The following is a 16,703-nucleotide window of genomic DNA, read 5'->3' on the forward strand; positions in this document are numbered from 1 at the left end:
ATCAGTAACTGCGAAGGCTTTCGATTGCGTAACAATCCATCTTTCAAATACAATACCGGCTGTATCGACATTCTGATTCTCTAGCTCTCTCGACTAGGTTTCTTACATGAATTCTTTATTAAAATTCTTTACGAAATACTCAATACTTTGGACCATCGTTCTGTGGAATATATTTATATTTTTGAACAGAAATCGAGATTTTCTGTGACTTTGTTAACGTTTTTACTTTGCTAGGTTTTCACGTTACCTGACTGAGTAGCCTAACTTAAACTTAGTGCGTAGGTTACTGTTAGTATTGGTGTTAGTAACGAAGCAAACCTAATCCAGCCTTCTTGCTTTTGCATAACTCTTAACGTCGAAAAAAATGCAATTTTTAAAAGACGAAGTGGATACAATTGCTAGGGATCTTGGGCTGCCATCTTCGCTTGGAGGTGATTGCTAGCATATCTGCCTTTTCTGGTTGATAGACAGTCAATTTGGTGTAGCCAATGGATGACGAGGGACAAATCTCAATGGCCTTTGGGGGGAAATTCCGGGCATTTTATACAGCTTCAGAAACATATGATGCATCGTTTGCTTATGGTGGTAAGTTCCAGTAAGCTAAAGGATATAAATCGACTATAGCCTTGCTTAGCCTAGGCAGTATAGTTAAGCATATTTTACTAGCAGAACACAGAGTAGGCTAGGCCTATGCAGCATGCATCACTATTATCACTTCAGGGACTCTTTTACAGTATTTTAGTGCAAAGAATCCTGAAGTTAACTTTAATGTTAAAGCCTATAGCATGTCTACTTGGAATGTAATTTGCCCATGTCTAAAGGGGTATAACTAAGCTACTGTAACTACAGTAGTTGATTAAATTCGCTATCAATCTAAGTTCCAGTTCCAAACAAACCAGCCAGTGAACTTTTTAATTGGAACCATGGTTCAACCACAGATATAGCACAAAACAATTGAGTCTTTACTGTCTTTATATGACAGATGTGAAATGGGATAAATATGCTATGCCAAATATTGAAACTGTGTGTTCCTCTAAGAATGATGTGAAGATATTGCCTGTGTTTCTGTTGTGGTGGACCCTAGAGAGTGATTAAATAAAGATAGTATGATTCACGATACTAGATCCAATACGTTTTTTTTTAAGTTAAATTGAAGTTTGCAAACTGAGCGCTTGAGTTTTCTTAAAATGTAAATGAAAATATCTCACAGAAAGAGAAAGTTCTTCAGTGGTTTCCTGATATCCGCAAAGTGCGCAAATTTTCTCTCAACATCTTCTTTGAATAGCCATTCAATCTTCGCCGATCTTCCTTGAATAGCCAGTTTTAAGCCAAACACAAGTTTGGCGTATTATCTTGCATATAAATGAGTCAACAGCACCAAATGTGAAAGTCCCAGTTGTTGATATCTGAAACTAGATTGACCTGTATGCATGGAGCACCCACCCTCAGGATCACTCCATTTGTAAGGGAAGGCTGGCACTTGAGTTTTGATCAAGCTAAAAATGTCTTGACATAGATATCAGTGAGAACAGATCAACAGATTCTGCTCAGAATTCTCTTGCTATATTTCTTAACAGAACTTGGGTTGATGAGTGTTAGGGTTGAGGCATGTTTAAGTGTCCAGAAGTGGTATTCCAAAAATGCCATGAATAATATGTTTAATTTGCAGAGATCCAGATTGCTTCTAATCAGTTTGTTGTTATTTTTTTCTTTCTTTTAGGTCATTTTGAGTGATAGGGAGGATGCGTCACCACATTTGGAGAGACTTCTCAACTGCAATGTTGCCATACCAGCTGCTTGGCATAGTACCCTTCTCTCTAAGTCTCAAATCTAAGGCTTTTCTTGTAAAGAAAATGATGGATGGTTTCTTCGAGCCACAAGATATGTCAAAGGGGAACAATTCATCCGTGGTAAAGCTGTTTCCCCTGCAGATGGAAGCTATTATGTAAGTTAGCAGAATTCCCACATATTTTAAAGGAGGTTAGGTAGTTGAAAAAAAAAACATTTGACATAAATTCTGTACAGCTTCCTCCCAAATCAGCTGTAAATATACATAATGCAAATATTTCCTGTGAAACTGGCACTTCAGGTTCCTTGCTTGTATAAGGAAAGACTTATAGTTACTCTCAAATTTCATATCCACAATGAAAAAATTCAGCAATTCCATGAGTATTGAATAATGATGAATTGAAGAGGATACTTATTGGTATTTGTCATTAACCTGAGGGAAATTTGCCTTTCTTCTCCAGTGTATGGTGGCAGTGTACTGAAGATCTATGCATGTCACATAGGCAATCAACAGCAAGTGCAGCAGAGCCAGGAGACTGATGAAGAAACTGAAGTGATGCTGACATGTTGGGGATAATGGGAGGGGGGGGGGCAGAGGTAAATAAGAGTAGAAAGTAATAATATAAGAAGTTTTACAATTAACAGTATAGAACTAAAAATAAAGTAGTTTAGACCTACAAAGTTCTTCTGTCTTATTTTTGTTGCAAGCACCTCTCAGGAAAGTCGCTGCAAGCCCCTTTCCTTGCGAAGTCGCAGCAAGCTCCTTTCCTGCGAAGTCGCCGCAACCCCCTCTCCGGCGAAGTCACCACAAGCCTCATTTGCATGTGAAAAGTGAAGTCGCGGCGAGGTCGCTGCAAGCCTCTCTCCGGCGAAGTTGCCGCAAGCCCCTTTCCTGCGAAGTCGCAGCAAGCCCCTTTCCTGCGAAGTCGCTGCAAGCCCCTTTCCTGCGAAGTCGCCGCCGGCCCCTTTCCGGCGAAGTCACAGCAACCCTCTTTCCGGCGAAGTCGCCACAAGCCTCATTTGCATGTGAAAAGTGAAGTCGCGGCGAGGTCGCTGCAAGCCCCTCTCCGGCGAAGTCGCTGCAAGCCCCTTTCCTGCGAAGTTGCTGCAAGCCCCTTTCCTGCGAAGTCGCCGCAGGCCCCTTTCCGGCGAAGTCACCGCAACCCCCTTTCCGGCGAAGTCGCCACAAGCCTCATTTGCATGTGAAAAGTGAAGTCGCAGCGACTGCGCTGCAACTAGTTGCTGCGAAGTCGCTGCAACTGGTCGCGGCAAGGGCCTTTTTTCGACAGGGGAATTAATGATATTTGTAATTTTTAGTGACATGAAACTCTCAAATTGGGGCCAAAGACAATATTTTAAATTTTTTCGATAATCACATTTTGTACGAGGTTGAACTTTGACTTCAACACCATATTCAATTTCGAAACCGAGGAGCAACGGGAACTTGCATTGCACAGCGTAAGCATTGCTTGGCATGGTTTAATACGATCACTCTAAGCAACTTTCAACTGTTAATCACCCAAGAAGATCTATAGAAGAATGGAAGTATTAACCGCCACCATCGGCCTTCCTGTTGTTCCTTAAACTTGGAGGTAAAACTAACGTTAATTGTTAGGCCACTGGCACTTGTGACCGTTGTTAGGCTAGCGTTTCGCAATACACAAGTGCAATGACAGTGAGTAGCCTAGGTTTTCTATTGAGTACTGCAGTGCATTCTCAACACTAAACTGTGCATTCTAAACACCAATTAGCAATGTGTTATGTGTGTATTGGGCTAGATTGAACAGTCGCACATAATCTTCTAATTTATTTCCAAACAAATGCTGGGACTGAGTTTCAATACTGTAGTTTACTTGAAGCTTAGGTCTACACTCATTTGGTAAAGATTTCTTGAATTTCCCATGTGAATCTAAATGGGTAGGCTATGTGATATTGAATAAAACAAGGCTAGACCTTCAAACTTACTGTTACAGTAGGCTGAACAAATTATGTTGGCTAGTCACCGGTATTATATACTTAAGTACTACTACTAGTAAGACTAAAAAAACGACTGAAAGACAAACTGACTTAGTGTGACAAAGAACTGTTTCTTCTCTAGCCTACAGTAGGTCTAAATAAGACTTGTTAAGTGAGCAAGCAAAATAACAACTTAAAACAATTAGGCCTATAAATAAGTTGGCTCAGTGCATTTGTGTTTCGAAAATCTTGTATTTTTAGATCTTAAAAACAAACAAAGATTTAGCCCATGTTTTATTATCTCTGTAGTCTGGGCATTTGATTCTGGTTGCAATGATGACACTCTGGTTCAAATGTTCAGCTTTATACAGTCTGCTTCAGACTTTGGGAATCTTTTTTTCAGACTATTGTGGAAGCAAATCTCACATCACTTTGTGGTGACAACTTTATTTCATATTTTCAAATGATTCATGACTACTGCTGCTTTGCTATTTCCTTTTTCCAGGAAGAATTGAAAAACCAAATATCCAGGTGAGGTTTCCTGTGATGTACGACACCAGTGTGGAGGCAACAACAGAAGAGGAGAACGTATATGGCTTAAAGACATAATGGTGTAAGATGATATTAAGAGTTTATCCAAGAGTCCAAAAAGCAAAGGAACAAGTGCCATAGAGAAAAAAGATGGAAGGGTGAGTTTAACTATTGTACCCAAATGTGTAATGATATTATTTAGATACTTTTCATAACCTGTTTATATATAATATATATAAAAAACAGTCTGGTACATCATTTACGTACAAGCGTCATAAGTTGGGCCAATTTTTTACTGATTTGGGATAATTATAAACATGGTTATTAAGCTTTGAAAAATAACTTGGTGTTATAGTGCAAAGCTAGTAATTATTTGGTAAAGCTGCTATTCCTGGCTTATAACTTGAGGGACCTTGATTTAAATGTTTACCTCCCAATATGTTGATATAAAATTTTAATGTTAATGTATGTTTATGATAATGTGAGTTATCATGTGCTATATCTGTATATATGCTTACAGGTATATCATATTTTCTGTTCACAGGTCAATATTGGTGCAGATTTTGGGCTTCCTGAAGACAAGTGGGAGGCCATTTGTAGTTAAGAGAAACACTCTATGTTCGTGGAGACTTTACTGGTGTTGATTTGGGGTACCAACACTTTGAAAACGAAAGTCGTTGGGAATGCTTGCACACGATTCAACAGTGACAGAGATGGAAAACCGCTGTTGTCTCCCGTGAAGCTTAATGCTATGGAAGGTTAGTCATTATGGAAAGCTTTCAAACAAGTTACCATTTATATTACAAGCTCATGACATAGTACACAAGTGTACAATATAATTTACTGAATAAGCTGTTTTTCAGGAGTAAGTAATTTTTTAACACTGACAGAACTATTTATCAGTAGGATTATGCATTCCAGTATCATGAGTTAACAACTGATATCATTTTGGTTGGTTCTTAATTGCCTTTGAGTTCTGACAGGAAGCCTACAATCAAACTACATTGAGCAAACCCAAATTCTAAACCAAAAGAATGTTCTTGGTTAGACTGTGATTGCTAGTCCATTCAGGTTGGATACCAACAGAGATAAATATCGTGAGACATTATAAACCATAGGAAAGTTTGACCTTAACTTTCCATGAAAGCACTCATCCAGCAATGCAAGAGAGTTTGTTAAGTTTTAGGACCACACTGTTACTGTTAATCATGATAAGTCCATTCTTAAGTGTTCATACGCTTTGTTTCTTGCAGCACAATTCGTGGAACGTTTGAAAGAAAGCTGCAGTTTACTGAGGAAGCTGCAAGGTTCAGCAAATACATATCCGAGAAGCTGACGTCAATCGTAAAACAAAGAAGGCCTTAAAGCATTAGTATCATATTATTTTTTTCAATGGTTATTGCTTACCATTAAACAGTCTTTAGTTTTATTCAAACTGACAGCATATTGCTGTCACTGACAAGTTAACTTTTCAGAGGAATTTTTTTAGACAGTTCTTTTTTCAAAGTAGGATTAAACCCATATTTATTATTATGTTTAAAACAGTTATTGTTTGCCATTATATGGTATTTAGTTTTTTAATTAAATTCAGGAAATGGAAAGTATGTTGCTGTCAATTACAACTTAAGTTTTCAATGGAGATCTTCTGGACAGTTTTTTCTTGAAAGTGGTTTAACCATGACTATTATAGACTGATGTTGATTTTTACTTGGCAAAGTCATCTTTCCACTTTTGCCTTATTTTTTTTAAAGAACTAACATTTCTAGTATATAATCAGTATGTACAAATGCCATTAAACAGTATTCAGATTTTTATTCAAACTCCAGAATAGACAGTTCATTGTCGTCACATATGTGTTCAGTATAAATATGCATTACAAATACATGCTTTGTAGGTAAATATTGTTTTTTAAGATCTGATTGGTAGCCAATTTAAGAATGAATTCCTTTCAAAAGGTTACTGTCTGACTAGCTATTATTATTGTCTGCCTAGCATGCAGAATTGCACACTACATAGTTTGGTAATGCTAACTCTTGAATAACTTTTATCTATTCAGCTGTAACTTTTATTTTGATATAATGATTGATAAAAAATTAACCTTTATATTGTTTTAACAGATAGAGTTTCCTTTCTTAATTGCCACAGCAATACATGAAATCATTGTTTTAATGAACATATTTAGTTGGTATTTCATAATATATATAAGTTTTTAATGTGTAATATGAAAGCGTTTACTTCATAAGTTTGCTTTCTTGTTAGACTCCAAATTTATGTTTTCTTTTTCATTGCCCTCAACTTTGCATTATTGTGCAGTACTATACTTTTGCTATTCATGTTTGATCCATTAACTTGTCTTAACTTTGTTGGAATAAAATGATATTTTCAGATTTTTGTTAACAGTGATTTTTACTCCATCTGCTGGAAGTTCTCCCTCGCCTTAACTTGCTTGTTAAGTGTTAGACCTACATCATGTGCAACTGTAAAGAGTAATTTTAACCTGTTGAAATTCATCGCCACCTGTTTTCACCAGATAACTTGTTGAAAACAATTGAACGTGTGGAAAATCCTACTGTTATAACCAGCTTAAAACCTTCCATACATGTTCTTACCTGTTCAAACGTTTTCAATACCAGTAAAGACATGTTGAAAACAGAACCAGTTAAAACCTGTTACCCCTGTTGAAAACAGTTGAAACCAGTTCATACAGTATGTTATTACCAGTTAATAGCTGTTGCGCCTGTTGAAAACAGTTGAAACCTGTTATTACCAGTTAATACCTGTTCATGCCAGTTAAAAACTGTTGTGCCTGTTGAAACTTGTTGAGAACAGTTGAAACCGGTTAATACCAGTTAAAAACTGTTATGCCTGTTGAAAACAGTTGAAACCTGTTATTACCAGTTAATACCTGTTAATACCAGCTAAAGCTGTTGTGCCTGTTGAAACCTGTTGAAAACAGTTGAAACCTGTTAATACCAGCTAATACCTGTTAATACCAGTTAAAAACTGTTATGCCTGTTGAAAACAGTTGAAACCTGTTAATACCAGTTAATACCTGTCAATACCAGTTAACACCCGTTAATACCATTTAATACCTGTTATTACCTGTCACCAAATACCAGTTGCAACAGGTACCTGTTAAAACCTGTTCAACAGGTATTAACTGGAATTTTCACCTGGGTATGTATGTATGTATGTATGTATGTATGTATGTATGTATGTATGTATGTATGTATGTATGTATGTATGTATGTATGTATGTATGTATGTATGTATGTATGTATGTATGTATGTGTATGTATGTGTGTGTGTGTGTGTGTGTATGTGTGTGTGTATGTATGTATGTATGTATGTATGTATGTATGTATGTATGTATGTATGTATGTATGTATGTATGTATGTATGTATGTATGTATGTATGTATGTATGTATGTATGTATGTATGTATGTATGTATGTATGTATGTATGTATGTATGTATGTATGTATGTATGTATGTATGTATGTATGTATGTATGTATGTATGTATGTATGTATGTATGTATGTATGTATGTATGTATGTATGTATGTATGTATGTATGTATGTATGTATGTGTGTATGCGTGTATGTGTGTCTGTATGTATGTATGTGTGTATGTATGTGTGAATGTGTGTATGTCTGGGTGTGTGTCTGTATGTATGTATTATAGAGCATATCCATCTATTCGCTTGTGATGCAGGTATTCCAATAGACGGAGACTTGTGAGCATTAATTGGACAATTCACATTTCTTGCAATAATTAAAAAGAAAACTCGCAATAATTAACAAACAAAAAAAAGTCAACGGAAGTAAAAAAAGAAAATACAAATCTCCGGTCGGTAGTTTTACTAACTGATCACATAGAAGTTCGGGTGGGGTGGGGGGGGGGAGAGGAGGTGGGAGGGTTTCACTGGGGTGTAATGGATTTCACAAGCACTTTGATACTTTTCAAGTAGCTGAGGAAATATAAATAAAATTTATTCGTACCTTATCAACTAAACATCATTATGTACACTGCTGGAGAAATAGTCAATATATTATCATATCACATCAATTCCTAATACAATAAGTTACATGACGACAATTAATTTTTAATTTTTATTCCACTTTTCGTTAGATGTCATATTCAGCAGCTTCACCAACCTTGTCTGACAGAAAGAGGTTTCCAAACTTTCTCCGGACGTACGTATCGGAGACACATCTTAATACACCAAAACTCTGGCTAATGCAATATTTTAACTGGACAAGAATCGGAGCTTTATCTCAAAACCACGATTTTTTTATATCGGTAGGAAAGAATTCACATTCAATATTAATTTCATTAACGTGTGTTTTGCTACACTGCTGAAATCATGACTGAATCATTTTAGATCATTTATTGATTGTTATCCATTATTATTAATTAAACCAATGAAAGAAATATCAAGAAGGAAATGACCTGCAAGGTGATCTGCTATCTTCTTTCAAAAGTGCAGTAAATGCTATTCTGGGTGTCATTTCTGTATGTGGGTGTGTGTGAGTGGGTATCATGCTAGGCAGTGGCGCGCGTAAACCGTATATATTAACAAAACCATGCATTTAATGCCTTTAATAAACTTATAGTTGATAGTCTAAATATGCCTCAGAATGGACCATTTCACGTTCGTAATATCATGTACAAACTTGTCGTCATAATGTTTCCTATATATAGTTATATGTCATAATTTGCTGATGTATATGTGGTCCGGTCCGTTCGAAAGGTATGTGTAACATGACTTAAAATGCAGGGCCATTGTTTTTGGAGTCACTTCAGATATATCCATTGTAAGTTTTGTTCTGCTTGTAAGTTCAAAGCACGTGATAATAAGGAGGATTGAAGTTGATTTTGAAAGCCTTTTAGAATAGAAAATATTTACATTGGTTAAGGCGGAGTATTGTTCAGAGTGAGCAGACAGAAGAGTTTGACGGTGGAGTGGGGGGGGGGGTGTCGGTATCACAATCTTGTTATTCCCCTAGCTCATAATCTAAACGGTCATAACACAATACAATATGCGTGTGTCATCATGCATGTGGTGGGCAGGATTATGCCATTTGGAAAGTTCTATACCAAATTAGCGTGTAAGTCAATGGAGGAATTATTTGTGGTACGACCCCAACAAGGCCCCAAACACAAGCATTAATTTGTGTCCAATTAGTTGACGGCAAAAAGGCATTCACATTGGGTTAATAAACGAACGGTCCGAATTATGTTAAAGGGAAAGGAATTCTTAAGCTTTTTTTTTTAACATTTGTGTTCTCCGATTGCTCCCCTTCTTTTTCGTGTGTGACAGGCTAACAATCATTTCTTTGAAATACTGTCAAATAGCAGCATCACAATTGCGGTTTCCGAAGTCATCAATGAAGTACCGACTGATCGTCAGTTCCAGGATTTAAAGGTAAGAAATACTGTAAATATAAGAATAAGAGACTATAAAAATCAAAGAAAAAGGCAAACATTTATCCCCATGCGTAATGGAGAAAGAAAAACACAGCTGTTCATTAATTTGTGACAATGACAGAATTGTCAAGCCAGAGTTACAACAAGACACCGTATAGCCACCTGTACAGCACTTGCTATACACCTGGTACAACAACACCTTGCCCCACCACACAAAGAGGTCTTTTAATATGTCTGTTATAATAATTCTCCTCATACCTCGGTTGCTGTTTTTTTTGTCTCATGTTGGTCAGTTTCCGAATAATTTTGTAAAAAATATCATGTTCACTTATTTACGCAGGTGAACCAGGTTTTTTTTTTTGTTGGGGGGGGGGGTACATTACTATAGTAAGTGGGCGTAGCAACAAGCAACTGGGCCCGTTGCAGTGACGGTAATTAGCATCCAAAGGAGAGCCCACATTCGCCTAAGCCCTGCAGTGTTGGCTTGGTTGAACAATTTTTGATATTTGGCAGCACTAGCCACCAATTTCTCAGTCTCTAAAGAATACATAGGGGCCCGTTTAGCTTACTGACTGCACGTTTAACATGATGATTAGTCTCTTCGCCTTTCCACGGCCGGCTGCAGGCTCCAGTCCTTTCTTGTCCCCGAAGCCGCGCCGCCTGCACAGGCCTATATCGGCCCAGACTTTACTTTAGTCAACCACTCCTTCGGATCTTCATTAATATATGTTATTATAACTTCAATAGTTTATAATAACGTAGGGCAATCGATTTGAATTGGTATTTTTTGTTGTTGTTATTTTGTCCCTTTAGGATGAAGATCTCAGGATTTTTGTGCTTCTTGCTTTTGAAGACATTGCCGTGGAAATATTTTGCGGGGTGAGTTTTAAAACAAAACAATAATTGTTGTACAGCTTCATTTGGGAGTTTATTTATCAGGATCGAGACTGAGTATACACAGCACATTATTTCAGCCGTGGATGCAAAAATAAAATTCCAGTTCGAAATTGTGAAACGTTGTACAATTTTGTTCTGAAAAAGTCTGCATCTGTATCTATAATTCGTTTATTTCGTTTATTTTATTCGTTTTTTTTTTACAACATATATACAACAAATGTAGCGAATACAGAGAGTTATGGAATGTGAAAGAAAGTGTATCAGGAAACCCTTTTGGGCTTATCTAGTGATACACTCCCTGTACATAGAGTACACAAATAACTTACATACATACTAGTATGCAGTATGTAAATTGATTTGCGATTAAAGTAAGATACATCGAACGCAAAATTCTCTTGGGTAAACATGCTTACGTTTTGAGAGAATGCCACAGCCCTTAGTAGTTTTAGTTGCAATAGACTGTATGTGATTGTTCCATGTTAAACGGGAGTCAATATAAACACCTAAAAACTTAGTGCAATTCACTCTTTGCAGACTCTCATTGTTCATTTTAAGATCTAGATTAACTTCTTCGGCCTTACGCTTACTGTTACTGAAAACGATATAGTTTTCCTGACGTTTAGTGAAAGTTCTGTTAGCAGTAAACCAATCATGAAACTTAACAAGTTCTAATTATAAGTTAATAATATGTTCCAATAATTGTGGGTTATTCATGAAAGTGCAAATACTATACAGTTTAATATAACTTACCAAACTGGCAGGGGTCCCTAAATTAATAAATAGTTACACTATTATCAACCCACGTGTTATTTTAGGCTGTTTATTTTAAACGTCTACTGATTTAGGGGCATGACCTTTTATGGAAGGGGCCAGAGGCAAATAAAGGAGTTTTAGAGAAGGAAGTGACCCTGGCGGGGTCGTTGAAGCTGTTTTTATTTAGAGAGGTATGGGGCCCTCCCTCTGATTTGTTTTTCAAGTTTAGAGGTAAAACATTGCATTCTGAGGCATATTTAGACTATATACTAGGTTAATAATTCGGGGCCAAGGTCCAAGATTTTGCTGATAAATACTCTTGAAGTTTTCGTTTGAGGCTGAAAAAGTGGAATGTACACCAGGAGAAGGGCCATAGTTATTTCCAGACCGAATTTAGAAAATCCTCTAACTGACCCCCCCCCCCCCCCCCGCAAACCCGGAGAGACAATGGAGGTGAGAGAGATGGCATGGTTACACGGGAAAGGTCACTCTTAGTCCAGTCGGCTGTATTAAGACGTTCATGTACTCCACACTAACCTTCAAATGGTGAAAATGTAAGAGAGTTTTCTTAGTTTTGGTGTATTGAAATCCTATGACAACCCCCGCCCCTCCCACCCAAACGTCTAAGCATACGCTGATTACTTTATTGAAGTCTACAATTAACATGGATAAGATTGATTTTCTCTAATATTTGAAGCAATTATGCTTACTATTTTCTTATTTCTGTTCAGATTTATAAAAACCGTTTGTATGGGAAAGGATACGCATGGATAATCCCCGGATGGTATTCCTACCAGTGGTGGACACGAAATACAGCAGCTGTAACGGGATGCACCAATGAGGAAGTAGAAACGGCTGTGTTTGAGTCTATGTACATCGGTATGGAAGCTGCAATTGTTTCTTCTTCTAACAACTATCTGCCATCCGGAATTGTAAGTTTTTCATAAATTATATAGATGCATTTCATTATAAGATCCTTGATGGTTTTTTTCTTTTCTTAAAGATTTGTTCTTAACTTTATTATTAGTATCCCGTCGTGGAAACCAAAAGACAGTAAGCAATCTCAATGGATGGTTTAAATCTGACAATGGTCTCGTCTTTAGACAAAGATCTCCAGTCGTGACCTTTGCATAATTATATTCATCGAATCGAGCAGGACCTCGGCGGCGTCGGATCGGGCCTCAATTTCGGGGTAAAGGGAGGAGGGGGGGGGGGGCGAGTGAGAGGCACATCGCTACAAAATGAGGCACATCAGGTTTATGAGAAGGTGGAGCATTTTTTGTATTTTTCTTTCACAGCATTGGTGGCACGTGTCTTCTCCCGGCTCCATCGCCCTTTCTAACTTCATCACTTCACCTATATTGGCCACATCTTACGAAATTAATGAAGGCCAATGTAGTCTTTCAATCAATTGGACTCTACTGTACATGTTCCTTTCGATTCTCTAGCACACATGTATCACTTTTCAGGAACGAAGAGTAGGCCGGGGGGGGGGGGGGCACCGTGGGCCAGGTCAGGGCCCAGGCACAATAAGTTCACCGCCCCCTTTCGCACTCTTCATAAACCCCATATCACCCTCCCATCTGGGCTCACAAATTGACCCCTCGGACTCGAGGCTATAACCCAATTCAATTCAATTTTCAATTCATAAGACTTTATTTCAATTTCTTGTATTAAAGTATGCAATTTGACAATAGATGTGGGTAAATGTACAGGAGAACAAGAGATTGAGGAGTGCCAACAAGAAGCTCTGTAGAGCTTGTTTACGTTGACATCCCTTGACAAATAAAATATAGAATGAAAGCTTAAGTATACAGAGAAACAGAACAAAGATGGCAATGAAAGGAAATACAAAATCAATGATAGTTTGATATAAGATACTCTTTAAGACGTTTTTTGAAGGTGTTCAAAGTTTTACAACCAGTAATAGTAGAAGGGAGGGAATTCCAGAGTTTTACGCCGACATAACGAATACCAAGTTGTGAAGACCTAAGTCTAAAGTAAGGAACAGAAAAATGATTTGGCGCACGGTTAGGATAGGGATTGTTACGTAACTGAAAATATTTGCGAAAAGTCGACGGAGCATTATCATGTAACCAATTGAAAATAAAAATACCAACTTAATAACGATTTATGTCATACAAATATTCTGAATGTGATTATTCAAAGAAAGATGATTATCGATATAAAAGCCAAGAAATTTAGTAGTCTTAGACAGCATAACTTCAACACCGCATAGTCTGATACTATTTATGTTAGGATTTAAGTGCTTTGAATGTGTACGAAACACAATAGAGGTAGTTTTCTTAACATTAAGTGACAATTTATTTGCACAAAACAATTATGAATATATGTAAACTCATTCTGTATAGTATCCAATAGAAAATTAGTGTCCCTGATCACACTCCTCTCGTCGAGCCTGGAGATAGTTTCAAAGGGCACATATTTATTTCAGTTCCTTTATGCAAAGAGTACCCGTACCCGTCTCTTAAGTCCCGTGATAAATTTCTTTTTATAAATTAAAGAAGAAGAAGAAGAAGATGATGAACAAATGTTCAAATTTCTGGCCGACATAATCAGAATTTTTTTTTTTTCTTGTTGCTCCTTTCCAGCAAACTTCAGATTTCCAAGAGCAGCTTTTGGAGAAGAAAAGACAACTTGAATCATCTGATTTTCGGGAAACGACACTTTCTGGATTGGAACCATTCGGTTACGACGCCGTTTTGGCAGTGGCCCTATCTTTCAACCAATCAGTGGACATTTTAGAAAAGCGAGGGCGTCGGCTTGAGGATTTCACTTACAATGACACAGACATTGGTTCCGTAATATTCGACACTATTAGTTCGTCTAACTTTTTGGGAGTAACCGTAAGTATTTGCAAAAGTAATGAAGTATATATAATAGAAAAATCATTAAAAAATATGCAAAAGTGATACTTGTACAAGTTGCAGGACCAAATAATATATTAGGCTATTATGTGTTGTATTTGTTAGAATAGACGTTTTTTACAAGATTTACAAGAAGTTTCGTGTTTTATAACTCTTTCTCTGATATATTCTAGCTTGTATGGAATGAAACTGTGGTGTGATTTCTGGTTACCTAGTAAGTACCTCGGTACCGGCGTTCAGGACATACTGACAAATTCTGATTAGCACCCACCCCACTCCCCACCTCCAAGGAGACAGAGTCGTAGTTTACGTATCACTAACAACTATATAGAGCATATATAGCGCAGGGGAATATCCAAGACATTTCAAACTAACCATTAACGAAGTTGCCTTTACCACTCCATAATTCGATTTCTGTTCAAATCCAGTTCTATTTTTATGATCATAATTTTATTAAATTTATTAATGGTTTTTCACGTGTGTTGACTTACATACCGTATATTGTTTCTTTATTTGTGTGACTGATAAATGCGTCGGTCAGTAGTGTGTAAGATAATTCAATAATATTCAATATTCCAGACCGAAAGAATTAAGCACTTTTCATGATTTAAGTGTTTGATGCATACTTACTCGTAATGTATATATTTTTTTTAATGAATACGCCTGTCAACGGTATAGGGAAGGTGAGTCAGTAAAATATCAACATTTCCACATTGAATGAAGTTGTTTTGCTTCTTTATTCTCTACCATTACGTACTTTCCGTTCTGCTCGAATTGTGAATAAAAATGTAAGTTGATATATACTATAGCCTACATCTAATTGGCATACTACTAAATGCGTATGTCGGTATTCAAGATGATTCAACAATTTCCAACATTCCAGACTCAACAAAGTTGCCATATTTGCTTGTCCTTATTGTGTAATTTTCCTTTTTTGTGTTCTTCGTTTTTACGAATTATGCATGGCGATTGCCTGAATACTTCATCTTTATACATTGGAGTCAATTTCGTGAATTTCTCCGAAAGTTCAAATCAAAGAGTTCTAATATTACACAGTTGAGGCTCACAACTATGTTTATTGTTCTCGTCAGGGTCCAGTATCTTTTTCAGCCGGTGATCGAGAGGGCCCAATAACTATCCAACAATTACAAGGTAATCGAACGCTCTTCAATTGTGCACTTAAAATCTGTTTATCTCTTTAAAATCTATTTATAGATCGGATTTTTATGATAACACAGTATGGTACAAAATATCCTATACTGCTTCTTTAAAAGAAGTCATTGGTTTCTTTCAATTTTCTTTCAATATTCAATTAACCGAGATACTTCAACAGTGCACAGTTTGTCGATTACGGCAAAAAATACAGACAACGCAACATTAAATCCCTTTAGCAACCAGTTCCCCTCCTCAAAGAAAATATTCGTTCCAAAACATCAACCGTTGCATGCTCTCCCTGGTGTATTTTTATTTTGTTTTGTTTGTAATACCGGTCGTTTTCCTTAAGTGGCCCTCTCCTAGGGGTCGAACAGGGTAATTCCCTTTATATTGGTAGCCTACGCTCCAACAGTTCATAAGTCGATGCATGTAGTCATTAAACATGGTTCGGTTTGGATTAATCAGTTACTATTACATCCACCCCCCCCCCCCACCCACACCCCACAACTCCCCGTCTTTGGACATTAAGTACCTTTATCTGTTTACCAGCTCTTGTTCTCGTTATCAGGCACCTGTAGAGAGGAGTGGACGCTATTCCAGTTCTACTGTTACAAATTCATGAACGAACCATTAAACTGGAAAGATGCTAGCCAATACTGCCGAGATCAAACAGATAGTCAACCCTCCGCTATGGTCTGGATACTTTCTAACGAAGAATATGAATTTATTGGTTCTCAAATTGACGACGAATGGTAAGTTATACACCAACCATGTGCGTCGTATATGCAGTCATGGGTGCCAATTTTATTTGAGAAGGGTCATGTTGGTGAGAGTGAATGGAGAAAGGGATATAAAGTGTTTTGCCGCATATGCTCCTCAACAAGTACTCACAGTCTGTCATTTTGTTTACAAGTTTTAACTTGTAAACGAGTTCCTGCTTGCAGGAGGATCTAAAATACATACAATACAAAATACAAATACATACAACTGAAGGGATTCACTCCTGTGGTCGTTATAACCTTCCGTCTATACCACTCTTTAGGATTATAAACATGAACGTATAAGGCTTACTAAAGTTTGCAGTCTGAGGGAGAGTAATTGTGACGTGCTAACTTGAAGTTTTTGTTAGCCATTTCTGTTATTTTGCATACATTTACCACGTTTCTTCGTAACCACTATTTACGACAAACAATAAACAAACGGTTGATATACCTTTCTGGTTGCAGAGTTACATCCGGATACATATCAATGGGACGAATGCAAGCTATTACAAAAAAAAAAAAAAGAAAAAAAAAAGTCCTTC

The 16,703-nt window shown here is 37.1% G+C and overlaps 1 protein-coding gene and 2 long non-coding RNA genes across 4 annotated transcripts in view; all 3 read left to right on the top strand.

The window, feature by feature from the left end:
* Window positions 1-16,703, top strand: part of LOC139970867 (gamma-aminobutyric acid type B receptor subunit 2-like) — a 33,287-nt gene that overhangs the window by 6,254 nt on the left and 10,330 nt on the right. For both annotated transcript variants that reach the window (XM_071976916.1, XM_071976917.1), the window contains exons 3-9: window positions 8,409-8,579; window positions 9,601-9,705; window positions 10,521-10,586; window positions 12,089-12,289; window positions 13,970-14,224; window positions 15,337-15,397; window positions 15,969-16,152. In XM_071976916.1, the coding sequence (XP_071833017.1) occupies window positions 8,409-8,579; window positions 9,601-9,705; window positions 10,521-10,586; window positions 12,089-12,289; window positions 13,970-14,224; window positions 15,337-15,397; window positions 15,969-16,152 (1,043 nt within the window). The remainder of the gene's footprint in view (window positions 1-8,408; window positions 8,580-9,600; window positions 9,706-10,520; window positions 10,587-12,088; window positions 12,290-13,969; window positions 14,225-15,336; window positions 15,398-15,968; window positions 16,153-16,703) is intronic.
* Window positions 79-2,371, top strand: LOC139970875 (uncharacterized). Its single transcript, XR_011794239.1, has 3 exons — window positions 79-585; window positions 1,721-1,945; window positions 2,250-2,371. It is a non-coding gene; the product is annotated as an uncharacterized lncRNA (long non-coding RNA).
* LOC139970873 (uncharacterized) lies at window positions 3,140-6,660 on the top strand. Its single transcript, XR_011794237.1, has 4 exons — window positions 3,140-3,380; window positions 4,250-4,433; window positions 4,820-5,033; window positions 5,529-6,660. It is a non-coding gene; the product is annotated as an uncharacterized lncRNA (long non-coding RNA).

Source organism: Apostichopus japonicus, chromosome 8, assembly GCF_037975245.1.
Source record: "Apostichopus japonicus isolate 1M-3 chromosome 8, ASM3797524v1, whole genome shotgun sequence".
NCBI classification, from domain to species: domain Eukaryota; kingdom Metazoa; phylum Echinodermata; class Holothuroidea; order Aspidochirotida; family Stichopodidae; genus Apostichopus; species Apostichopus japonicus.